This window comes from Sus scrofa, chromosome 15 (genome assembly GCF_054392235.1).
Source record: "Sus scrofa isolate SSC_HxYL_T2T_F1_AM1 chromosome 15, Sscrofa_HxYL_maternal_Yorkshire_Landrace_v2.0, whole genome shotgun sequence".
Lineage (NCBI taxonomy): Eukaryota > Metazoa > Chordata > Mammalia > Artiodactyla > Suidae > Sus > Sus scrofa.
In genome coordinates this window covers 143,763,285-143,791,036 of record NC_139397.1, presented here as the reverse complement: position 1 = coordinate 143,791,036, position 27,752 = coordinate 143,763,285, and the positions used below count along the sequence as shown (strand labels likewise).

At 37.8% G+C, this 27,752-nt stretch overlaps 1 protein-coding gene across 22 annotated transcripts in view; it reads left to right on the top strand.

The window, feature by feature from the left end:
• Positions 1–27,752, top strand: part of SPHKAP (SPHK1 interactor, AKAP domain containing) — a 152,523-nt gene that overhangs the window by 9,308 nt on the left and 115,463 nt on the right. For 10 of the 22 annotated variants that reach the window (XM_085000593.1, XM_021074880.2, XM_085000603.1 and 7 more), the window contains exon 2: positions 19,767–19,845. The exons of the other annotated variants lie outside the window; for them this stretch is intronic. In XM_085000593.1, the coding sequence (XP_084856719.1) occupies positions 19,767–19,845 (79 nt within the window). The remainder of the gene's footprint in view (positions 1–19,766; positions 19,846–27,752) is intronic. 22 annotated transcript variants of the gene reach the window in all.

The window sequence follows — 27,752 nt, the reverse complement described above, 5'->3', positions numbered from 1 at the left end:
CTTTGACTCTGATTTGCCGTATAATGACATCTCCACAGGTTGTGGGGATTTGAACATGGACATCCTTGTGGGCCCATTATTCTAGCACCGGCATTAATTTCACCAAAAGGTTATCATACTGACTTTCAAATGGTACTTGAGATTCTACTAGGCATGATCTGTCTCCCTTACCCTCCTTCTTTCTTAAATAAAGGGGAAGAGTAATAAGACTATTTGTTTCCCCACTGTGATATGTGATAGCCAAGCCATTCAGTGTAGCCAAGCAGAAACAACCACCCAGTTCCAGACGCTTATTTAAAAACATGACTCCGATGAGGGTGGACCTGGAGACCTTAAAGAATTCACTCTTCGGCTCATCTGTTTGTTGCAATGGTCATTGGTGTATTCGGGAAATGTTTCCAACTGCATTCCTAAGCATAAAGCCAGCTTGCACTTGCTTGGCCCCTTTATACAAGGCATGGTTACATGACTTCTCTGGGTGAGTGCAGGTGTGCAGAAGAGACATGTCTCTTCCGGGTGGCAGTGTTAAAGAGCCCATATGTGATTTGCTTCCTGTCTTCTGCTTTCTGCCATGGTAAGTAACAGATTTCTCGCAGTGGCTACTCCATCAGCCTAAGCTTTACAGCATGGAACAGAGCCCTCGGCAATCCATGATGGGCATGAAGGATGAGAAAGATATAGACCTTTGTCATTTTGATCCCCTGGAATTTTGGAGTTGTTTGATACTGCAGCATCACCCAGCCCACTGTGCCTGACCCTGCCACCTTCAGGGTTGAAAGGCCAGGTGATCTGAAGGGCTGTTGACTCCCTTGTGAAGATTTCCAAAAGATCTCATAGATTCTCTTCTTGCTCTGAAGAAGATTTTCATCACTACCTAACAGTATACATCTGATGTGGTGAAATAAGGATGGGGTTGGAGAGACGGAGGAGCAGAATCCACCATGACCAATTGTTAAGCCATCAGGAACTAGGCCCTATAGACCAGCTCCAGACAATGGCAATAAATACAACAGCCAAAAGGATTCTTTTCCTAGGAACATGGAATGTGAACTAGAAATATTATCCTGATATTAATTCACACATTGCCTAATTCACAGACGTGCACAGCTGCTATTATTTAAGGACACAGTGGAGTATCATATATACTTTTAACTCATGCATATTCAATACTACATGTTCAATTCCCTTTTTATTCTTCCATTTCTCTGTCTCTCATTATTAAAAATATGCTAAGCTTATGTTTAACTTGTGTTTATATTATATACTGTCCATTTCTACATAGTATACATGCCAAAAAAAATTTATTAGACTTTTTTGCAAAATCCAATATGCCATCATTTATAAGCGTCGTAAGGGATTTTCAAAGGCTACTGTGTCTCCATGCAGTTTTCAAGATAGGCTATGACATTAGGCCCCAAATCCCATGTTAGCTGTTTTTCTGCTTCACGGTGATTGTCAAAACATTGATTCCTCCTGTCACCAGGAGAAGAGGAGGATTGGAGAGTCAATCAGGCAGCAATTACTTAGTAGACATTTCTCTTCTGATACCTTCAAGATTCTGGCATAGAGTAAGACCAAGTTCCTGCCCACCTTGCCTGTCATCTTGGTGGCACTTAGGCTCTGTGAGGAAGGAGATAGGCTAGGAAGTTAATACTCAGCATCCTGAGATTGGGTTCTCTTTTCATTTCCTGAGTAACCGAATTGGTCTGTTTCCTTTCTGATTCTCAGCACTTTGACATGAGGTGGAGGTCCCCCCAACTTCTTAAAACAGGTTTTTCCTAATGAGAAATTTGCCTACAAAATGTGCCTTCTGAAATATCACATCCCTTTCTGTACTGAGGAAATGGGAACCCACTGGCAATGGAAATTTAGAGCCAAAATGGACATTGGTAAAGGTCACTTTGGTCAGCTCTTTTCCTTTACAGATTAAAAGCTGAAGTCAATCGTGCCATCTAAAATATAACGTAAATGAACCTATTTACAGAAGAGAAATAGACTCACACACATAGAGAAATGACTTATGGTTACCAGGAGGAGGTGGGAGGGAGTGGTATGGTTGGGGAGTTTGGGGTTGGTAGATGCAAACTATTACATTTAGAATGGATAAGCAACAAGGTTCTACAGCACAGCACAGGGAACTATGTCCAGTCTCTTGGGATAGAAACATGATGGAATATAGTATAAGAAAACTAATGTGTATATATGTATGGCTGGTCATTATGCTGTGCAGCAGAAATTGACACAACACTGTAAATCACCTATACTGTAATAAAAAAAAAAAAAACCCTGAAGTCAAGAAAAGTTAAATGAATTAACCAAATCATAAAAATATTAAGCGATAAAGCCAAGAATGAGACCCTGACCTACTGATTCCTATACTTACCACTCCATTGGAGTTACTTAAAATAATAATAAGCTCCAAAAAGTAGTTTGGAAGCTCTTGAAATTTTCAAAACAGAACTTGTTAGTCACCTATGGTAACCTCTTTAATTTTCCTTAAGAAAAATAATATATTTATGATTGATTATTTCTCCATTTCACTTCAGCTACCAAAAATGCCAGAAACAAATTAAACATTTAATTATAACAAAAGTGTAAGAGTTGATTACTTAAATATCTATGCTGTTTTTAATCATGATACTAACTTATCATAATTGCTATTTTCCTTAGCCCTGAATTTTAACTTATATTCTATCGTTTTTTATTTATTTATTTTTTGTCTTTTTGTCTTTTTAGGGCTGCACCCACAGCATGTGGAGGTTCCCAGGCTAGGGGTCTAATCAGAGCTGTAGCCACCAGCCTACTCCACAGCCACAGCAACACTAGATCCAAGCCACGTCTGGGACCTACACCACAGCTCATGGCAACACCGGATCCTTAACCCACTGAGTGAAGCCAGGGATCAAACCTGCAACCTCATGGTTCCTAGTTGGATTTGTTTCCACTGCACCATGATGGGAAATCCTCTATCATTATATTTTATATGTATCTTCTATTAGCTGTGACAGATTTTAAGTGGAACAATATGGAATGTCCACCTTTAAGCCAATCACACAGTCAAATAATCAATTTCTTTACAAGCAATGCAAAAGAATAATGTCCCTGTGTACTAGAAGAGTTAAATAAGATTTCCTGCCGTGGCTCAATAGTTAATGAACCAGACTAGTATCCATGAAGACATGGGTTTGATCCCTGGCCTCGCTCAGTGGGTTAAGGATCCAGTGTTGCTGTGAGCTATGGTGTAGGTCACAGACCTGGCTCAGATCCCGCGTTACCATGGCTGTGGCATAGGCCAGTGGCTACAGCTCAGATTGGACCCGTAGCCTGGGAACCTCCATATGCCGCAGGTACAGCCCTAAAAAGACAAAAAAAAAAAAAAAAAAAAAAGAATAATTAAATTGATACGTGACAAATTGGAGCGTTTATGAATCAATGATCTATTTATATATAATTAGACTTTCTTTAATGGCAGACTATCTGAAAAGTTATAAGCAGTTTCTTCAAAATGATTATTAGATTATTAACATTAAAGTAAAACCAACTGTTTCCAAATCAATATAAAATAAAATAAAAGTTTTGTGGGATATATTTAATTATTTATTAAATATGATGTTAAATGTATGTGCATACATAATGAATATCAATTTGTATCAAGGTTATTAATACCGAAAAGTGCCCTTTTTGATTTGAACTTTTTATATTTTAGTGTGCTTTCCTTGGATATCAAAATGTGTTAAATAAAATAACAGGAATTTTTTAATATTTAGTTTTGCTCCCAAAGATACAAGGAGAATTGATCATTTTCTTTCATACATCAGTATTCACATAAGTTAAAAAACAGAGTTGCTTTTGTCCTAAAAATCTATAATTCTGAACAATAAAAAGAGCATAATAAAAATTCAATAAATGACTTTTGATACCTTGTAGCTGTGAATAGATGTATCCATTCATTTACAGTTCTTCTACTTAGCATATGCAGACAAATAATTTATCTGGGTAATTCAAACCAAAAATCAAATCAAAATAAATAAAGGACCAACTGAAAACTTTTTTTTCTAAGTGAAATCTTAGCCCCACATAATGTGCTCATTGCTGACTCATGCACTCAATATAACCTGAAGTTTTTTAACCTTTTACTTTGTTTTTTTTCTGAGTGAATCAACAGTGCCTCAAAATAGCAATTAAAAAGTGCATACCCGTTACTTGTGTGATTATCTATGGCCAGTGGTCTGACCTGGCATTCTGTGAAACCGGTATCCTTCTTCTCTTGCAATAATGGGTGAAATGTGGTGACTTCATCAGAGTCATGTCATTCGGATAATGTGCTGCACTTATTCATCACATGGGTCACTATAGAAGAAGTGTCCAGGGAAGAGGGTCAGGAGCCGGAGGACATGTCATCCAGAGAAGCTCTTACGCCAGCCCTGATCACACTCAGGCTCTGTAGATTGTGGTCATTCGTTATGAAGGAGAACAATACTGATAAAATGCTAATGGTGACATTTCCCTCAGTGTTCTGACTGGGCCTCCTACATTTTCTGTAAGAGGGATGAGAACTTATAAAGAGAATGAATCAGAAAATGTGGAGCTCTAATACAAGATTTAACCTTGAAGAATATATGGGACTGGGGTGGATGGTTAAAATTGGAAAAAAAAAAAAAAGAGGGGAGGGTTGGCTTGTTTATTCTAAAGGAAAGGATGAAACTTAGTGACTTGAATGCCATCTTCATCATGTAGGGATGATTGGAGCCTGGAAATGGGCACATCAACTTCCTACAAAGAAGGCTACATGTTTTTAAATCGTGAATAAATTTAATCTGTTTGCTTGGAAATGTATATTTAAGATAGTAAAATTTATAAAAATCAGTCCAGTATATCAATATTTTCAAAATAAAAAGGAAGCATAATTTATGCAATAAATAATGAATCTTGTGTTGATTGGATTGGAAGATCATAATTTTTCCTTCAAAATTATATGCTAACATGGCACTTTTCATGAAAATGTCATAAAGAATGTCAGTTATGTGAGGATATCCAGTAGCCTCATCGATTTTTGCCAATTGTTCCTCCAATTCTTTGCTTTGCAAGCCAGTCCCTTTTGAAATATCTGTCATGTCATCAATCTCACTGATTTTCTCTTTCACCAGTTTTAACTGATCTCACTCTCATTGGAAAGTTGGTATGTGATAAAGAGTTCTCCTATATCATTTTCTTCTCCTTTCTGAAATCCTGAATATCTGCAAGATTTGTCATTTCAATTTATTAACACTTTATTTAAATAAAACTCACCACCTCCTCAATCATCAACAGGCAAAGGTGCTGATGCCATGGACAGAGACGAACACTCGGGTTAGATGGGGAGGGTCCTCCCTCGAGACTGTGAGCTGTCAGTCTATAATGGAACATTGCCTTTCTTAGACAAAGACTGAATAATAAATAACAAGTACACCTGATCTTTGGGGGACAATATCCAGTGACTTTAAATTTACCAGATTTTCTCCAGGGAAGGCACTAAACGTTTTCTGTAGATGAGTGAATTATCTAACCAGCCAATGCAGGTACAAAAGATGATTTAAAAAACTCAGACATGCTTCTGGGAAATTATTATCCATTATAGTTAAGACTACAGAAGTCTCTCTGTTTCCACCATCTTTCTGTTTCTCACCATTATTCATCTATTACTAACGCACAGGTAGCAATGCGAATTGAATGAATGAAAAAACACCGAATAGAGTCAATCCTCCTGTTTTCCCTTTCAGTAAGACCACCATGTTGACCAGCGTCTAAAAGGCAGCAACTATATCAAATGGATTAAAACCATGTGGTGGGTCTTCTGACAGTGTCTGTGGTAACCAGGGCCTTGATGAAACAGATCCATGTCTAACTCCTCATAGTCACCAAACCACTTACCCCATAATGGGTCTTTTTATGTCTTGAGGTAGGAAAAAAAAATGCTGTCACAGATATAAGCTTTTAAAAACAAAGTATGTTGGCATTCCCATTGTGGCTCAGTGGTTAACGAACACGACTAGCATCTATGAGGACTCAGGTTCGATCCCTGTCCTTGATCAGTGGGTTAAGGATCCTGCATTGCCATGAGCTGTGGTGGTGTTGGTCGCAGACACAGCCCAGATCTGATGTTGCTGTGGCTGTGGCATAGACCAGTGGCTACAGCTCCAATTCAACCCCTAGCCTGGGAACCTCCATATGCTGTGAGTGCAGCCCTAAAGAGACAGAAGAGAATAAATAAATAAATAAATAAATAAATAAATAAACAACATATATTCGATACAGATATTGACTTCTTACTGTATGCCAGATAATATCAGCTAGATATGCAAAATCACACGCAAATAGAGGCAACCCTACTGCCCTGGAAATTCAATACCTTGGGACAGAAAGTCATTCATCAAATAAAGACATCAGTAGATATAGAGGAGACTGGCCAGCGTGCTCCAAAGGAAAAAAGAACATGGGTTTTGAGAATGTATAATGAGCGAGAAGTAAAGAGGTGTCTGGAGGAGGAGGGTTTGCGCAGTCAAAACCGTAGTTGGAAAAATCCTAGGGCAAGGAAGTAATGGAGTTTTTAAACTAGCCCAGGTCTGCGTCTGGGACATAGGAAATGAGGAAGACCAGCGTGACCAAGGGCACCTGAGCGTTAGATAGGGGCCAGAGTATGTTAAGCCCCGGGGGCTACTGGGTCTCCATCCTACAAGCGATGGGATGTTATTGAAGTATTGCAAGCTAGGCGTGGCTGCAAACTCTGAGACGATGCAAGAAAATAGACCAGCACCTGCCATGTATTAAATGCTCCATAAGCAGGAGCTGTTGTCGTTGCTTATTAATTATAATTAAATTATCACGATGCTTGATACCTCTCACAGAGGGTTAGTCCCCCTACCTTGGATAATGACGGACAACCGTATTGTACATTTGAAAGTTGCTGAGAGAACGGATTTTAAAAGTTTTCACCACACACACACATAGTGGTAATTACATGAGGCAATAGATGTATTACCTAACCTTATTGTGGTAACTATTCTACAGCAGATGCGGATATCAAGTCATTGCATCATGCATCTTAAACTTGTGCAATCTTACAAGCCAATTATATTTCAGTAAAGTTGGGGAAAAAATATTGCCTAGACTTGCAAACACTCCTGTTGACCTACTGTAGGCATTATAATTAGGTACAGTTGTCTGTGCTGTATCTCTTATTCAGTATTAGGGAAGAAAAGAGAGAAGTGGTATAAAATGAGAGGGAGAGAGAGAAGAAAACAATGTAAACAATGGGAGGAGGGGAGTGAGAATAGGTCACATAGCTTAAGCTGCATCTTCCATCAAGGACATGAAAGCTGATGGAATTCAATGGAAAACATTTTGCCCCTAACATGTGCTAAGGGGGTTGCATAAATATAATGTTTGTTTTCTGAAAATCAATTCCAGTCTATTTTCTATCTACCTATATCTATCTATCTATTTATCTATCTATCTAAATCCTCATATGATTCGATTGGTTTAATAATCAATCTTAGTCATTAAAGGAACTCTCTTCCCTTCTCTATGGTCTCACAGAATCCCAAATCTACCAGAAAATAAAAAGGTAGGTAATCCCCAGTCCAACAGTGTTTCTGATGATATCCAGTTGTCTGCTGACATGAAGCCACTCTCTGCTCACTTTAAAAGTGGGACAACAGGGGAGTTCCTGTCGTGGCTCAGTGGTTAACTAACCCGACTATTGTCCATGAGGATGTGGGTTCAATCCATGGCCTCACTCAGAGGGTTAAGATTCCAGCATTGCCATGAGTTGTTGTGTGGTTCACAGATGCAGCTCGGCTCCTGTGTTGCTGTGGCTGTGGTGTAGGCCAGCAGCTACAGCTCCGATTTGAACCCTAGCCTGGGAACCTCCATATGCTGCAGGTGCAGCCCTTAAAAGACCAAAAAAAAAAAAAAAAAAAAAAAAAGTGAGACCATAGGATCTTTGCCTTATCTGGGAGCCACAGTGCTTATGAACTTGGCTTCTGTGGTCTCCACATAACCATTCCTTCTAGAGTTTCAGCACCTTCTCATGACAATCACTCTAAAAAAGCCTGGGTTCCCTTTTTCTAAGGTTTCTACTGACCTTTATACCCTTCCTAGCTCTCTTGCTCCTCAAGGTCAAGTTCATATAGATCTATATGATGTATGTGTGCAACACAACCCCCATTGTCAACAGTTACAGTAAAGTGGTTATTTACTATTACTATTCATTGAATTCTCCCCACTATGTATTAACTTTTGAATGGATACATGAATATAATTTATTAAAAATGGTCCAGTCTGAGGTCTTGTTCAAGCAAAAACCAAGATAAAACTTATCAATAAATATTCAAAGGGAAGAATCTAAGTGATTTGTTCAATTAGTATAATTCAAATCTAGGAGACTTTTCCACAAAATAGTACCTATATTATCAACAATCGCTTAAATTCACCTAAATTCTCCACTTTAAATCTCTTGATTCTTAAATGCAGCTATAAAAAGACAGCAAGCATGGAAAGAGTTTCTCATTCTGGGACCTACCTTTTTTCCTCTAACTTCATCTGTTTGGAATTAAAGTGAAGCAGCCAACTCCAGGTTCTGAAGAACCTTATGCCTGACCCTACATGGCTCATGAGTAATCTCCTAGAGAAAGAACATCAATGGTTTACAACCAACATCTATCAGAAATAAAAATAAAGCAAATTCCTAGAAATTCGTTAGCACCTGTATCTTTTATTGACTCCTTCCAGGTCACCATCTTTGTTCACGAATTGTACTTCCATAGGACTATGAGTTTGAGCCATGCTCTAATTTCATACAATACAATAAATAGCAAACTTGAAAACATTTCTGCATTCAGTACTGGCAACCCTACAAACAAGACATCAACTAATTAACCCCTACTTAATATAAGGGCAAAAGAGCTTGGGGGTCAAAGTGGCAAACACAAAGAATCAAAGGTTTTAATCAGAGGCAGTTTGTAAAATTGGAATACATGCCATGAGGATTTGTGCTTCTGAGCAAATAGGTCATGAATCTTTTTTGGCTCATGATGGCTGAAATTCACCTAGCAGGGGAGAGTTCCACCACCAACAGTCTGAAGCAAAATAGTATTGTTTCTAGATTGGTCCAACTCAGTAGCCTCCCACTTGTATCGACCGTGAATGCCCAAAAAGTCTTGCATGGACTCCTTTTACCTGCCTATGCAACCTTTCTCTGACTTCCATTATCCATCGTCATCTAAGCACCAGCTAGGCTCCTACTTTTAGTCATTCCTACTCACCAGGTTTCTTTGCCTGCGACATCCTCCTCTTCTTCACCTGGTTAATTCCTATTCATTTTTTGGAAGTCAGATTCTCAGGGAAGCTTTTTCTGGGCTCCCTTAACTAACTCAAGCCTTCCTGTAACTCTCTCATTTACAAGATTATTTACTTAATGTCTGCTTTCTCCCCTCACTGTGAATGAATTGGAACCAAGCTTCATGTCTATCTTTATTCACCATTATGTCTACAGTATCTAGTATAGTATTTGGCACAATATCAGCTCTGATAAGTATTTGTTAGATGAACAAATTAAACATAAATGTTGCCTGATAATCCTTGAGCCAGGTTTACCTGTGAGCACAGAGAATGTAGGCGTGAATTTCTCTTGGGGAAGATCAGGAATGTCTGTATAAGGAAAGAGACACAGTCCAGAATGTTAGAAGTAAACATTTATTACCACACAAATATGCAAAAGTTTAGAATATCTTGAAAGAGTATACCTAAAAACATTCTCTGTCCAATCAAATTGTCTTTGATAAACAAATGTTTACTCCTAACCAGATGAATACAGGTGCACCTCGGATAAAATTGTGAGTTCGGTTCCAACCACTGTAATAAAGCAAATATTGCAAAACAAGTTATACAATATTTTTGGTTCTTCAGTGCATTTACCCTATACTGTTGTCTATTAAGTGTGCAATAGCATTATGTCCAAAAAGACAATGAATATAATTGTATATAATTTCTTAATTAAAAATACTTTATTCGACCTCTAGCCTGGAAACTTCTATATCACACATGTGAGGCTCTAAAAAGCAAAAACAAACAAAAAACCCTAAAAAATAAAAAAAAAAACGTTATTGCTAAAAAAATGGCAACCCTTATCTGAGGCTTCATCAAGTCATAATCTTTTACAACACTAAAATCAAAGATCACTGATCATAGATCATGGTTAACAAATATAATAATTTAAATGTTGGAACTATTGCAATAATTACCAAAATATGTCAGAGATACAAAGCAAGCAAATGCTATTGGAGAAATTGCTACGAAACCTCAATTTGTAAAAAATGCAGTATCTGCAAGGTGCAATTGAGGTATGCCTGTATATGAAAGTATTTCATTCAGAAGGCTCACATAGATCTAGCTAAAGGCCATTTGAATTTCATGATCATGGAGAAAACTAACATGATTAATACAATATTCCATCTCCCTTGCTTCCCAGACTACAAATTCCTCTGACAGCATCAGCTCTCATACTCATTCAAAACGTCACATTAAGCTGAACTCCCTCCTCTCTAATCTATATTTTAACTCATTTCTGTCTTTCCCAAGGTGATGGTTTTATATTAAAGACCCTCTCTCGCAGCTGAGGGCAGTGACTGTCAAGTTCCCTTTGCTCCTTTTCCTAATGAACAAGACTCTCATAGCTTCAGGCTCCTAGCACCTGACCACATTCCCAGCAGCAGTCCAGAGAGAGATTTTAAAGACACAGTTATAGGGAAATTATTTCCTCAGATACCGTGAGGATGGCATTGAAGTTTCCTGTGATGGAAAATGGGAATGGATTAAAAAACCAAGGGCTCGATGACAGAGCCCAACCATTGACCAAGGCAGACTTAATATTTCCTTCATCTCAACTAAACTATAGTCATCATCTTCCCGACTCTGAGACCAGACTTCTCTTTTCTAAGAGCTTTTATTGGTGGTGGGGGCACACCTATTGCATGAGGAATTCCCAGGCCAGCAGTGACCTGAGCCATAGCAGTGACAAAGCCAGATCCTTAACTGAAGCTGAACTACAAGAGAACTCCACGCTTTTTTAAAAAAATAAGACTTGTAAATTCTTTCTCTGCTCCTCTGAGACATAAATCTTTGCAAAAGCTTCTTACTAGTTTTACAACCCAGAAATTTCTGTCTTAAGGACTTGGAAGTCATTGATTTGAAATATAAATATCATAGGAGATAGCATACCTATCTTCCAGTGTCTGTGGGAAGAGAGGAGCCTGAGGTCTATGGACACCTGGCTCCAAGTTATGAAACTACCCCATGTCACAAAGATATGCGAGTTTTTATTTTTATTTTTATTTTTTTATATTTTTGCCTTTTCTAGGGCAGCTCCCACGGCATATGGAGGTTCCCAGGCTAGGGGTCCAATCGGAGCTATAGCTGCCAGCCTACAACAGAGCCACAGCAATGTGGCATCTGAGCGGTGACTGCAGCCTACACCACAGCTCACAGCAATGCTGGATCCTTAGCCCACCGAGTGAGGCCAGGGATCGAACCCACAACCCTAAGGTTCCTAGTCAGATTTGTTAACCACTGAGCCACGATGGGAACTCCTGTGAGTTTATTTTTCCCTTTGGGTAAAACCAATTAACAAACACAGATGGCCTATGCTCTCATCACCAACCACCACTACCTCTGTTCTTACATAATCTTTACCTTTAATTTCAGTCGAGTTGCGTGCAGGGCACATTCTGGTCTCTCTCTCCCCAATGGCAATAGCCTTGAATAAAATCTTCCTTACCTATTTAACTTTGTTGGTACAAATTTGCTCTGAGATAATGCTTAGGAACTCAAACTATGTCTAAGTGAATAGGGCAGTGGTGGAGAGCTCAGATTTGTGGTCCTCCAACCTTGTCTAGAAGTCTGACTCCGCCCCTGCTCATTTGTAAATTACTTCATCCCTCAGTCTTAGTTTCTTCATTTATGGCACAAGACGGTGTTGATTCTTTTCAGTGATAGAAATAGAAATAGAAATAGAAAGAAGGGAATAAGATCCAAGACATATTTAGAGAATAACACTGGAAGGATTTGGTAATAGATTAGATATTAGAGATGAGAAGAAAAGGATTCAAGGATAAATTCCAAATTGTTTTAATTTGGAAATGTGGAGCTCATTGTAATAGCAAAAGCTGAAGTTGTTTAGATGATCAGCAGCTAATACCAGCACTGTTCAAATTCACTGGCTAATTGCTCAATTCTCCCTGTCGCTTTGCCTTTGTGCAGTCACAGAAGAAACTAATCTGGGACTGTGTTGTCCATTCTAGTGCATGATTCTTGACCTTTTGCAAGCACATCAGTCATAATGAGCTTCAGTAAGCTTGGCATGTTGTTGTGCCCTTGGCATTTCCACAGTGGTCTTGTGCATTTTGCAGCAGGCTAATAACTATGGCTTAATAAAAAGCAAACTATTTAAAATGTGGTTCCTTGTTTATCTTGATAATTTTACTTTCCCTTTATGAATCATAATTATTCAACCCAGACAAAATAACTACTGACCATCTGTGATCATCTAAATAGTCTAGGAAAATATTTCCACCTAGGTGTTTATTTTCAGGTCTATGCCATGAAGGCTGTCCTCGCAATTGTAAAACAGACTCACCCAAATTCCAGTGGTCTCTGTTAGCTATCCCTATTCTTAGATACATATACAGCTCCTGAGCTTTCTTCCATTGCCCCCACTCACGACCAAATAATACCTCCTTAACTCCAATGTTAATAGACCTATGCATTAGAAGCATATGCAAGGAAGCAAACATACTCAGAAGTCCTCTGAGAGGAACTTCCATGAAAAATAAACATAAAAAGGGAATAGCAGGTGTTCCATTGCTAATTATCCAGCTGCTTCATTCTTTTCTCATTGAGTCCTGCTCTCCTTGAAACAGGGAGTAGAGAACCCTGAAATATTCTGATATTTCAATCTTTCAGTCCATTTGGATATTTTCTTTCTGTGATTTTCAATACACACCTCTTTGTGAACATTTACTTTACTTGTGTTGCAGTGTAGACAATGGTCTGTAGTGGAAACATCCCAAGGTGTGAAACTGGAAGATTTGGGGTTAAGATCATTCATATTCTTTGATGTACTGTGTGACTTTGGTAAAATTGTTTAACTATGCTGAACTTATATATTAAGATTTCCTGACCCACTTCTCATTATTTGTGTGCAGAAAAAACAACTAGGCAAACTATGTAAAAAGATTCACCATATAAAATAATATTCAAAAGTTATTTGATATATCTTTACTTTTAAGTATTGCTTTTTTGGCTTTCTCTTCCAATACAACATAAGTTCCATGAAGGTGAGCATTTTTGTCTGTTTTATTCACTGCAGTATCTTGAGCACTTCACACAATTCTTGGTGCTAGATAGCTATTTGTTGAAAGAATAAAAACATATGCATGTGGATTTCTATGTCATTTTATAATTGCTTAGACAGGATATATTCTTTCTGCCTTTTCTGCTTACAAAGTGGCTAATGGACCTGTTAATATACTGTTAGAAAGAAATCTCATTTTGATTGGATGTCAGGAGAATTTAAATGCTCATGTGTAAGGTCTAGCCTTAGAAAATGAGAAGCTCAGAAGTAAATGTGGATGAATGACCAGAAGAGCTAGAATATAGAATTTTGACTATTTATTAATATGGGTTAGTCCTTGCACTTGGAATTTTGGTTGGAGGCGTAACCTTAATCTCATCTGCAATGGAGACTATACTGGTAAAATGATATTAAATATAGCTTCTTCATGATTTCTCTTTGCAATTCTCTCACAATTGACATGTAGCTACATTTGAGACTTGCATGTCCGATTCTTTGGGGAATTACAATGTAAACTCTATGACAGTATAGGGGAAAGAGAGTAATCTTGTCTCAAAGTAGGTCTTGAGGTGGGAAAAAAGAAGTCTTGTTCTCTTAGTTAGCATACCTTAGCTTAACTCTTTCACAAGGGAAGACATTTCTAACCGTGGCGATCTCTATAGAGGACGCATTCGGTCCTGCTCTGCCAAGAAACAGGCTAATGAACTGGATGGCCTGCTGAGTTTTCTCCCTGAGCTACAATTAACAGCGGCTCCTAAACTTTGAGGTTTAGCTTTGCCTGCTTTGCCTGTGCCACATAGAAGTTCTGTTTCCTGTTTGCAACTCTAATTTGCTATAAATATTAAATTTACAGAACTTCTCTCAGAAATATGTTTATAGCTCTCTCGAACAGTTTAGGAATCAGGGAATAATTTTTTAAGCCCCTAAGCAGCCTGAAAGTCTTTTTACATAAGCTCTCCAGCTGGATTTGTTCACTGTCTGCTCTCAGCTCACTGTTCTCAGTGGCACCTCATGGGACAATAGTATAAATCAACTGTGCCAATGGCTATATTGTCTTCGTAATGATGAAGCATGTTCATCTTCCCAGCCTCACTAAAATTCTGGGCTCCACTTGCCCTAGAAAGGATGAAATGTGATTTTCAAGAACAGGCCACAGTTTCTTGAATCTTGGCTGTTTGGGAATCTATAGAGTTTAAAATCTGAAATACATATTTATATTTATCTTATGATCTTTTTAGTGAATAACCTTTCTATGCTGCTTTGATTCATGTGGGGTCTAAGGCTTTGGGTACTCACAAATAATAGTCACATATAGATTATAGCTGTTTAATAATTTCTATTCCAGTGGCTTTATCCTCATCATCTACTTTTTATAAAGCAAAGAATTTTTACTCTTATCAAATTTTATCTCAGAAATAGCTACTGCTGAGTGCGCGAAAAGAGTATTCACTAGTCAAACAGAGATGCTGGTATAATTGGCTTAAAATTGTATCTATAGGATTTCCCATCATGGCTCAGCAGTAATGAGCTTGACTAGTATCCATGAGGATGTGGGTTTGATTCCTGGCCTGGCTCAGTGGGTTAAGGATCCAGCACTGCTGTGAGCTTTGGTGTGGGTCACAGAAGCGGCTCAGATCTGGCATGGCTGTAGCTGTGGTGTATGTCGACGGCTGCAGCTCAGATTCGACCCCTAGCCTGGGAACTTCCATAAGCCACAGATGCACCCCTAAAAAAAGCAAAAAAAAAAGTATATATAAAGTATGCAAATATATAATTTAGCCAGTAATATCTACTACTCCAATTTCTGAAGTGCTGCTCAAATTAAAATTTTATTTTTTAACTAAAAATTTCCCTTTAAATATAAAATACTATAAAATCTCCCTAATACTTTTTGCATTTTGAGAGTGTTTTACATGTTGCTTGGCTCACATACTTTTTTTCATGAAGTAGAAAATGAACATATTTTTTCACTTGAAAGAAAGCTCAATGTCTTTAAGAACTATAGTTTGTATATACAGATGGCCAACAAGCACATGAAAAAATGCTCAACATCCCTGATTATTAGAGAAATGCAAATCAAAACTACCATGAGATACCATCTCACACCAGTCAGAATGGCCATCATTAATAAGTCCACAAATAACAAATGCTGGAGAGGGTGTGGAGAAAAGGGACCCCTCCTACACTGTTGGTGGGAATGTAAGCTGGTACAGCCACTATGGAGAACAGTATGGAGGTACCTTAGAAATCTATACATAGAACTACCATATGACTCAGTAGTCCCACTCTTGGGCATATATCCAGACAAAACTTTCCTTGAAAAAGACACATACACCCGCATGTGCATTGCAGCACTATTCACAATAGCCAAGACATGGAAACAACCCAAATGTCCATCAACAGATGATTGGATTAGGAATATATGGTATGCTTTTTTAAAAAAAATTGATTGTTGATTGGATTAGGAAGATATGGTATATAAATGGAATACTACTCAGCCATAAAAAAGAACGACATAATGCCATTTGCAGCAACATGGATGGAACAAGAGACTCTCATACTGAGATAAATCAGAAGATAAATCAGAAAGAGAAAGACAAATATCATATGATATCACTTATAACTGGGAACTAATATACAGCACAAGTGAACGTTTCCACAGAAAATAAAATCATAGACTTGGAGAATAGACTTGTGGCTGCCCAAGGGAGGGGGGGAGTGGGAGGGATCGGGAGCTTTGGGTTAACAGATGCAAACTATTGCTCTTGGAATAGATTTACAATGAGATCCTGCTGTGTAGCATTAAGAACTATGTCTAGATACTTACATCACAACACAACAATGGTAGGAAAAAGTATGTATACTGTGTGTGTAACTTGGTCCCCATGCTGTACAGCGGAAAAAATAAATAAATAAATTTAAAAGAAAAGACTCATAGTTTGATGAGTTCCCGTCGTGTTTCAGTGGTTAATGAACCCGACTAGCATTCATGAGGACATGGGTTCGATCCCTGGCCTTGCTCAGTGGGTTAAAGATATGGCATTGCCAAGAGCTGTGGTGTAGGTCACAGATGCAGCTCGGATCCTGCATTGCCAGAGCTGTGGTGTAGGCTGGCAGCCACAGCTCCGATTCCACCCCTAGCCTGGGAACTTCATACACTGCAAGTGCGGCCTTAAAAAGACAAAAGACAAAAAAAAAAAAAATTATAGTTTGGGATCTAATATAATAAGCTGCATTTGCCTATCTTCTTATTCATGCATTCACTTATTTTAGTTGCATGAACTCATGAGAAAAGAAAAACATGGGAGTTTATTTCCCCCATTTTTACATCCCATTCTAAAACCTGATCATTTTTAAGTTGCTGTTTTTTAAAAACTGAACTAGAGTGAAGAATCAATCATTCTACTGGCCTCGCTAATGTATTTGATTGTGCTACTCAATTTCCATTAGGATTGCTTTGTAGGGAAAGTAATTTAGATATGACAGGGAGGTAGTGAGTCAAAAGTTTTTCAAAATGAAATCTACCAGCATAATGACAAAGTATTGTTATAATGGACTTATAAAACAAAAATAAGATTTAATAAGATTATTAATGAATTCACATATTGTGTTTTCTCTGCTTGGGCATTTTGATATGTTGTGTAGAGGTAAACTTCGTCTAAAGTAGGCTTGCTTTTCAAGAGAGAGATTATGTGCTAATTATAACCATAAAAAATACAAAATTTTTGAAACTAAAAATCAAGACACTTAATCCTTTCATCTGTCAGTGGATATTTAGGTTGTTTCCTTGTCTTGGCTATTGTGAAATTGTGCTGCAATGAACATATGGGTGCATGTATCTTTTTCAAGGAAAAGTTTTGTCCAGATATATGCCCAAGAGTGGGATTTCTGGGTCATATGGTAGTTCTATATTTAATTTTCTGACTAGTAGATAATTTATATAGTACACAAATTCACCCAGCAAACAAAAAAAGAGAAATAACTTTAATTTATTTTATGAAGCTGGGATAACCTTGATACCAACATGAAAAGGGAAGAAAGGAAGCACAATCAATCTCATTTATGGCCACAGAAGAAAACAATTCCTGAACAAAATATTAGTAACCTAGATCCCTCAACATGTAAGAAGAATAGTAGGTTACTACCAAGTTGAGTTGATCTCAGGAATTCAGGACTAATTTAATATTATAAATCAATTATTATGGTCCATCAGATTAACAATTTAAATGAGAAAAATATTTATATCAGTAAGTTCAATAAAGCGTTTGATGAAAAGCAACATCATCCAATTAATTTAAAAAATCTGGCATTATGTCATCCTTTTTTTTGGCTGAGTAGTATTCCATTGTGTATATATACCACATCAATGCCATTTGCAGCAACATGGATGGAACTAGAGAATCTCATACTGAGTGAAATGAGCCAGAAAGACAAAGACAAATACCATATGATATCACTTATAACTGGAATCTAATATCCAGCACAAATGAACATCTCCTCAGAAAAGAAAATCATGGACTTGGAGAAGAGACTTGTGGCTGCCTGATGGGAGAGGGAGGGAGTGGGAGGGATCGGGAGCTTGGGGTTATCAGATACAACTTAGAATAGATTTACAAGGAGATCCTGCTGAGCAGCATTGAGAACTATGTGTAGATACTCATGTTGCAACAGAAGAAAGGGGGGGGGGGGACTGTAATTGCAATGTATACATGTAAGGATAACCTGACCCCCTTGCTGTACAGTGGGAAAATTAAAAAAATAATAATAATAATAATAATTTTAAAAATCTATAAAAATACAAATAGCCAATGACCTTAATAAAAATCTACAGCAGGAGTTCCCGTCGTGGCGCAGTGGTTAACGAATCCGACTAGGAACCATGAGGTTGCGGGTTCCGTCCCTGCCCTTGCTCAGTGGGTTAAGGATCCGGCGTTGCCGTGAGCTGTGGTGTAGGTTGCAGACGCGGCTCGGATCCCGCGTTGCTGTGGCTCTGGCGTAGGCCGGTGGCTACAGCTCCGATTCAACCCCTAGCCTGGGAACCTCCATATGCCATGGGAGCGGCCCAAGAAATAGCAACAAGAACAACAACAACAAAAAAAAAGACAAAAAAAAAAAATCTACAGCAAACATAATATGCAGTGGTGTAACTCCAAGGATGTTTTTACATTACTTTTTTCAACACTTCTCTGAGGATCCTAGCTGATGCAGGAAAGCAATAATGACAAAAAAAATTAAAAGGTCTAGAAAAGAAGAAACCAAAACTCTCTATATTTGTAGGGTTTTTTTATTATTATATACATAGAAATTCAAAAGAGTCTGCAGTTAAATGATTAGAATTAAATTTGAGTTTCGCATATTTGTTTAATATAAATCAAAGTGCACACATACACTATACTTCTTCATATGAGCCACTTAAAGTGAAACTTAAACTAAAGAGATCATTTATATACTATCAATAAATGTGAATTTTCTAAATCTTAAGAAAGCATGCAAGTCTGAAGAAAAGTACAACCCCTCCTTAATGACATAGATTGGAGATTATGGGACTACAAATGGTCACTCATTCACACTTGTTGCTCTACCTGGGCCCCACACCAGGTATCTCCTGCTTTGATATCTTTGACATTTTACTGCCTTAGTCTCTGGCATCGTCACCCATGCAGTAAAATTTCCTTGAATTCTAAGTGACTTCCAGCAATGGAGATGTGAAAATAATTTTGCTGACTCCTCTTTTATGTTGTACTTATATATATATATATATATATATATATATATATATATATATATACTGATATTTTTTCATACTTATAGCCTTGGAGATTTGAGGTTTTATACTATTCATTTGCATTGGAAAAAAAGTGGGATGGCTAGAGCAGTCCTACAGATAAGTGGTGTATAGAAAATTAATCACAAGGCATTCAAAGAAGCTGGGACAAAAGCTCACAAAAATCCATTCCCCTCATTCTCTTAATATTGATCTAATGTTAAAATAGTAAGCTTAAGCAGCAAGCACTGGGTTCCTTACCTATAGATACTCATAAACCAGGTTAGAAGACTCTGAAATTCTTATCTACCAGCCGTAAATTACCTTTTGAGGTATCAAAGGTGTAGAGCCCAACCCCAGCTGCAAATCCAAGACAGATGCTACATGAAAACATGCATGCAATCTTTGAACCCTTTTCTGAATTTTCCTAAATTGTTACAACTTCATCATCTAGCTGCTTTTGTTCTTTTAAAAGACAGCCTGCTGTGAGTGTGTCTTTCTCCTTGAATGATACTAAAACTTGTTTTTGTTTTTGTTTTTTTTCCCCACCCTTCTCCTCTCCAAATCTGCTGGTGTTTGTAACTCCTTTATTGTGGGTGTGGTCCTCTCCATCAGCCATGTGGGTAGTTGAACCAAACTCACCTACCTGCCTCTCTGCTGCCTTGTCCGCCAGGAGACCCTCTCAGGAATCCAGGTTGGTTGTGGGGTGTGGGGTCCAAGTGAAATATACAGCCAAGTCATGACCAGGGCCTCATCTTTCATTCCAGCATTCTATGGGCCCCTGAGTTCCCAACCTTCAGAAGTTGACCTTGACTTAATGGGTTATGGAGCCACGTGTACCAAACCACAGATTGGACTGTGCACCTGACCTTTTTTTTTAACCATCAAAATTTACTTTTTCTGTACCCCATCATTTTGAGGTCCTGCTATTCTCTTCTAGTTTAAGTGAGGGACTCCAAGTCATTAGTAAGGATTCTCATCAATCTTAGACAGGTGGTGGAAACTTTTAGCTAGGCAGAGTTTTCCTCATTCTTTCCAATCATGCACACAAAAAAGGAGGATGTTTTCCTATTCTATTTTCACGGAGGTGTATGCCTGATAATGTGGTGATGCTTCTCTATGACTCAAGCCACCCTCTTCCCTCAATAGAAGCAGCCATCCAGCTGGTGCAGAGGCAACCTGTCTGCATTGCCCTTTATGGACCCCAGGTTCCCCATAAAATGAGAGCACCCTAAAAAAACAGTTCTTAAGAAAGTTAGCATGTGGCAAAAGCAGGGGTACTATGTGAAAATGTCAGGGCACTGGGGAAAGAGCACAGTCTGGGGTCAGGTTCATCTAGGCTTGGACCCCAAATAGAGCCACTTAATTAACTGTGTAACTCTGAGCAAACCCCAAACCTCTGAGTCTCAGTCTTCATATGAATATAAAAGGGTAATAGCACCTTCCCTATTCTGAGGATCTGGCATGACAAACGTAAAGGCCCTGCCTCAACACTGGGGATAGAGCAGGAGCTCAGCAAATGTACCTAATAAATGTACCTGCTAATATTGATTGAGATTTTCTCCCTTCAGTAACAATACATCTTATAAAATTTACTTTATAGTATTGGTCCCACTTAACAGATGAGAAAACTGAGGCTCAGGGAGATTAGGCAATTTTCCCAAGATCAAATTAGTCAAAGAGACAGTTGAGACCCAATTCAAGTCTTCCAACTTCCAGCACACAGTAGTATTTTCACTACATCACATTATAAGAATTTTTTTTTAATTTTTGGCATACATATTTATATAAACTGCAAGTCTTCTTATAACAGCCTATTGTTTAATGTGTGGATGTTGTTATATGTTTCTTTATCCTACTGGTTTCAAATATTACTATTGTAATTTACATGTGTTTTTTATTGATAAAAAATGATAGTTCCACTTATGGTTTATACATATTATTTCTAGCTAAATGTTAGATTGATTAACATTTTTATCTCTGGGCTATAGACTCATCACAGACAAAAACATGGAGATAGAATTAAAAGATAGTGTTTACCTTTATCTACCTGTTAAAGATAGATCACTAAGATTCTCAGGTAGTGCCATTTATTGGCCCTACCATATTTATTATTGAGTGCTGACTAATTGGCAGATATTGTGCCAAGTATTTTGCAGGGTTTGATATGAACCAGTTGTTCTATTCAAGCACTAAAGAGCAAATCTGGAAATAAAGTCTAGTAATTGCAATTCAACTTCAGCTAGATTGGAAATTCCTTCTTCATTTAATATAAAATACAAATGTACTTTAAAATGAAGATTGATTTGCATGAATATTGATAGGTAAAGATATATTGACTGAATTATGATTTCTCTAGTTACTGTCTCCCAAAGGAGTATAAATGCAATTATATTTGCTAGTTGTAGAGGTAGCTTGATGGAAAGCTTATGAAACCTCTGCTATCACAATAGAAAAGAGCTCTCCAACTCCTAATAAAATTGTGTATCGAAGTGCTTTATTTCAAAATGCCAAGCAAATTATAAAATAAATAAATCGAAGAGCAAAGGTTACTCGTGGCACAGTTACACAATTCTAAAAATCTGAGGGAAGAAGATCTGAGGCAAACAATATGTCAGGAATGTTTGTTATTTGCAAGCTGCATAATCAAGTATTTCCTAGGCTGATACTTGTAATGAAAACAAGTGTGATCGCACGCTCGCTAAGTACGCGGAATGCAGAGGGGCCTCAGCTCTCCAGTATAGCCCACGGGAGATTGAGTTACCAGTATTTCAAGAGAAGACAAAACTCAGACCTTTTTAGGTGTGGTCTTCCAGTTTTCAAGAGTTGGCAAGTCATTTAAAATATTTTAATACTGCACAGTTTGTGAGCTCTGTTTAAACTCTCATTGCTAAATGTTTTGGATGTAAAACTACCTCTATTTTAAAATTATTCCACTTCTACTCATACATTTTTGACATTTAACAAGCTGTACCTTTTAAAGTCATAAAATGAAAATGCATTCATGACTAGGGAAGTAAGGTAATTGAACTCCATGAAGATAATCTATAATAGCAATAGGACAAACACCAGGTTCGTTTAGGAGATCCATTTATTCCATCCTAATATGCTTGCCACATGTCTGAAAGCAAGAACCATCTGGTCAAAATTATCCCCCACCCTTTTTAAAAGAATAGTCTTCAACCTCATTCTAACACACTGAGTGCTGTTTTAGTTCTTGCAAGGCTTCCTACAGACTGTAGATATTTTAAAAGGTAATCTAGTATACCCAATAAAGAGCTCAATAAAAATTCTCAAGACTATTAGGATAGTTTTAGAAAAATGAAGCCATTAGCCTTGGCCATTCTTTCCCATCAGGAGAACAGGAGCTACCTCTTTTGAGGGGACTGAATTAATGGTGTGATGGTGCTGTTTTCAACTGAGTAAGTCACTCCATCCAGGAGCTTCCATGATCCTCTGCTCCTGGTCTGAGTAGAGTCTCACTACCCAGAATCTGTGAAGTGCTCCATAGGATTGTCGGCGTTTAATTTCATTTGGCCGGTTATCTACATGCATGAACAACTATGAATCATTCAGCATCCTTATCTCCCAGAGATATAAGGAAAGCAAGACGTAGGCTCAGGCAGTAATCTGTGATAAAGGATTCTTCAGCATAAAAACTTTGCCATGGGATCTACCATTGTTTAAAGGCAGCATTTGGTGGTTTTGGTGGTTTTGATGATTTTATCACTTCTACCTGAGACATGAGTCCACTTTCTCTGGAATAGCTGGATTGTCTATGACTTTCGTGTGACCCATGAGAATCCATCACTAAAATGGTAGCCTATATGTTAAGATGGAAAATTTCATTTGATTTTGAAGGGAAACCTTATTTAATAAACAAAGAAATTCCTTATGACTGTAAGTATAATAGAATTTTGCATTTCTAAATTTTTTAGAAGCACTAGGTTTCCAGAGCTTACACATTTCAAAATAAAGATTTTCTTTGAGTCACACACAAATATACATATATATACACATATATATGCTATACATATTACACATTATATATGTATTTTTAAAGAATTTAGAAAATGTAGAAAGGAACAAGAAAGAACAAGTCACAAATAACCTTATTACCCAAAAGATAACTTATGTTAACATTTTCATATATTTCCAGGCATATGAAACTATGTATATATTTATGTTTTAATTAGCCCATTGAGTCGACAAACATTTACTGGGCTCCTACTATATGCCAGATGTGATTCCTGGACTGAGAATGCCTCATGAAAAGCCAAGAAAGATCCCCACATTGTTGGAGTTCATTTTTTTATTTTTTATTTTTTTGCTTTTTAGGGCCACACCTGTGGCATATGTAGGTTCCCAGGCTAGGGGTCCAATCGGAGCTACAGCTGCTGGCCTACTCCACAGCCACAGCAAGGCCAGATCCGAGCCGCAGCTGAGACCGACACCACAACTCACTGCAACACCAGATCCTTAACCCACTGAGTGAGGCCAGGGATTGAATTCGCAACCACATGGTTCCTAGTTGGATTTGTTTCCACAATGGGAACTCCCATTATTTGAGTTTATAACCAGCAGGGTAAGATGGAGTAGCCAGGGACAAGAAAGTCATCGTAAATATTAAACATAGTAAGTAAATACATCCTGTATGATGTTAGAGGATGATATGGATGCTGAGAAAAGAGAGCAGGTAGGAGAGATTGGGAAACTAGGCATCGAAAAGCCTGGGTGACAACAGAGTCATCAGGGCACGCCACATGGAGAGGGGGCATCTAAGAAAGAAATGAAGGAGGTGAGGAAGGGGTTTTTCAGGTCCCCAGATAAAGAGCATTCCAGGTGGAGGAGACAGCTAGGGAAGGCACTGAAACAGCAGTGTGCCCATCTTGCTCTGAGAATAGCAAGAAGGCCAGTGTGGCCAGAGCGGAAAGAGGGAGGAGGAGTGTGAAGGACGCGGGGTCACAGAGTGATGGGATTCCAAGCCTACAGAGCCTTGTAGTCCATGGCAACGACTTACAACTTTACTCGAACTGAAATACAAGGTTTTATGCAGAGGGATGACCTGCACAATCTTAGGTTTTAAAGGGACACCACCTATGTCAATTGTCATATTGTATAACTTTGTGTTCAACTGTGTTCTTTCAACAGGGGAGTATGTTCCCTCGTCATTTCCTCTGTAGGGAAAAGAGGCATCATCTAATGTCTGCACACCAACTCCATCAATGTATCTATTAGTGAATGCCTTGCCTAGTTTCAGTTTTTTCTATTTATAGCATTGAGTTGAGCATCTTAGTATGTGAGTCTTTATTTTGGTATCTGTCCTCAATAGATTCTTTCAAGGGACAGTACTGAACATTTTCATATATATACATATATTTAATGATTTTTATTTTTTCCAATTATAGTATTCTGTCAGTTTTCTACTGCACAGCAAACTGACCCAGTCACAATACATATATATACTCTTTCTCTCACATTATCCTCTATCATGCCATGCTCTATCATGAGTGATTAGATACAGTTCCCAGTGCTATACAGCAGGATCTCATTGCTCATCCACTCCAAAGGCAGTAGTTTGCATCTATTAACCCCGGAACTCATATATTTTTGCATGAGGAAGAGTCATGATATATGTATTCAGATTCTTTTTTCAAAAAAGTTATATAAATGTATACACTCAGAAGCAATGTGAAAATACTACATAACATTTTGATCAACAGAATAATTTGTCAGAATTCCTAACTTAAGAGAACAACAAAATTCATTCACTCACTTATTTATCAACAAAAACTTGAAATCTATACTCTACAACAACCACTAGACATATCAGAATGACACAGGCTCATATTTTTCATACACACCTACATTTCTTATATTTTCTTCTTTCACTCTTTTGACCTTCCCCAACCCAATTTCATATAAATGACTTTAAATGGAAATGACCAACATGCATGGCTCAAGCCCGGACACATCCCTTTTCCTCCTTCTCATAATGTTTTTTTTTTTTTAACTTTTTTATTTTGGAATAGAAAGTCAAAGGAAGTTTCAAAGACACTACGGAGAAGTCCCATTACCCTTTAACAAGTTATAAAAATAATACAATATCAAACCAAGAAATTGACATGGGTACAAAGTGTATGCATTCTGTGTTATTTTACGATGTGTATAGATTACTCTAGTCGTTGCCACAATCAAGACGGAAACTATTCCTTCACTGCAAAGATCACACCCACCCACCCACCTACCCCCTCAACCTTCTCAAACTCATGGCAGCAACTAATCTGTTCTCTAGCACAGTGCTTTTTCATTTTGAGACTGTCACATGCGACCTTTTGAAACTGGCTTTTTTTCCTTTAGCGTAATGTCCTTGAGATCCATCCAAGCTATAGTGTGTATCAAAAGATCATTCTTTTTTATTATTGACATTGTATTTCATGGTATGGATGTACCACAGTTTAACCATTTACCTATTGTAGGACTTTTTTTCTTTTTACAGTCGCACCCACGGCACATGGAAGTCAAAACTTTTTAATAGCAATTCCATGATGTTGATGATAGCTGAAGCCCAGGCATCTCGGAAGAAAGGGCTTGCCAAGCAAATAAAGAGGACTAGCAGAAACACAGAGGAAGATATATATTAAATGTCTTAGAAAAATCATTCTTGTGTATTTTTTAATCCTATTAATTTTTTTCAATTAAAGTAGTATTTAAGTGATACTACTACTTTCCTCAAGAAGCACTTTCAATTCAAATTTTCACCAAAGTCAAATTAGTCCTCTAAGTTTTAGGGCTTTGCTTCAATGATCTGAACATTTCCCATGTTGGCAAATAAAAGACTGTGTGTCTGAACAAGCCACATCTTTGTTCAGCTTTGGACTGATTGGATGAATTCTGTGTTCTCTTGGATTTAAAAGAGTTTTAATTATTCTTTATTTCACCACCTCATGGTAATTGTCAAAATTCAGTATAAGTATGTACATATTTTAGAAACTCAGATCTGAGAACAGAAAAGAGAAATTTCACTATAACAAGTATTTATGTGTTTGTCCAAAAAGTCTGCATGTATTATATTACTTTGATATCAAAATATATTTCAAATCTAGCAAACTATTACATTTAGAATGGATTGACAGTAATGTCCTACTCTATAGCACAGGGAACCGTATCCAATTTTCAACAGACCGTGATGGAAAAAATATTTTTAAAAAAGAATATGTGTGTGTGGTGGTGGGGGGTGTTGGTTGTGTGTGGGTGTGTGGGCATGTGTGTAGGACTGAGCCACTTTGCTATGTAGCAGAAATTATCACAACATAGTAAATCAACTATACTTTAATAAGAAATAAGAAAATAGGGAGTTCCCCATTGTGGCTCGGCACCAACAACTTGACTTATATCCATGAGGATGCCCGTTCAATCCTTGGCCTCGCTCAGTGGGTTAAGTATCCAGTATTGCTGTGAGCTATGGTGTAGGTTGCAGATGTGGCTTGGATTCTGCATTGCTGTGCCTGTGGAGCAGGCTGGCAGCTGAAGCTCTGATTCGACCCCTAGCCTGGGAACTTCCATAAGCTGCATGTGCAGCCCTAAAAGTAATAATAATAATAATAATAATTAAAATAAATAAATAGGACTTCCTGTCGTGGCTCAGTGGTTAACAAATCTGACTAGGAACCATGAGGTTGTGGGTTCAATTCCTGGCCTCACTCAGTGGGTTAAGGATCTGGCGTTGCCGTGAGCTGTGGTGTAGGTCGCAGACTTGGCTCAGATCCTGTGTTGCTGTGGCTCTGGCGTTGACCAAAAGCTATAGCTCCAATTAGACCCCTAGCCTGGGAACCTCCATATGCCACAGGTGCGGCCCTAGAAAACACAAAAACAAATTAAAATAAAATTAAAATTAAAAAAAATAAAAGTTAAAAATAAAAACCATTTAAAAAACTGTATTTAAGGTCTGATAAGGAGATGCTTAAGAGTAAGTAAATTTTCAGAACTTAACGTGGTATCATTTCTCAATTTAATATTGAGTACTTTCTTGATGCTAGCATACCATGCTACTACTTTATAAGAGTAACCCCATTTAACCTCCAAAGCAGTTCAGCAACAGAGCTGTTATAATCTGCATTTTACACATTAGGACACTGATGCTTAGAGAGGTTTGAACTGCATGTCCAATTTCATCCATCTAACAGCTGATGAAGAGGAAACTTGAACCTAGATTCCTCAAATATGAAGCACCAGGATTTCATTAGTGGGACTCATTTAGAGGTCATGATCATAGAAGCAAAGAATTAGAAGAAAAATTAGACGTTACAATGGAAAATAGTATGTTATAGGGATAAGAAAAGCACAGCAAGTGTCAGATCAGTTGTTTACCAGCAATACAAACTTGGACTACATGTTAACCTCTAATATTTGAATTCCCATCTATAAAAAGGGTATGATTAATAAAAGACTGTATAAAATACTCCATAGATGCTAAGCATCTGCTCTGCAATAAAAATGGTAGTATATTTAGAAGTAATATGGAGGATATTGTATAACAGAGGGAAGCACTTGCCCAGTGGTTTTGTGTGGAAGAGCAGAAATTAATTGGAAGCCGAGGTC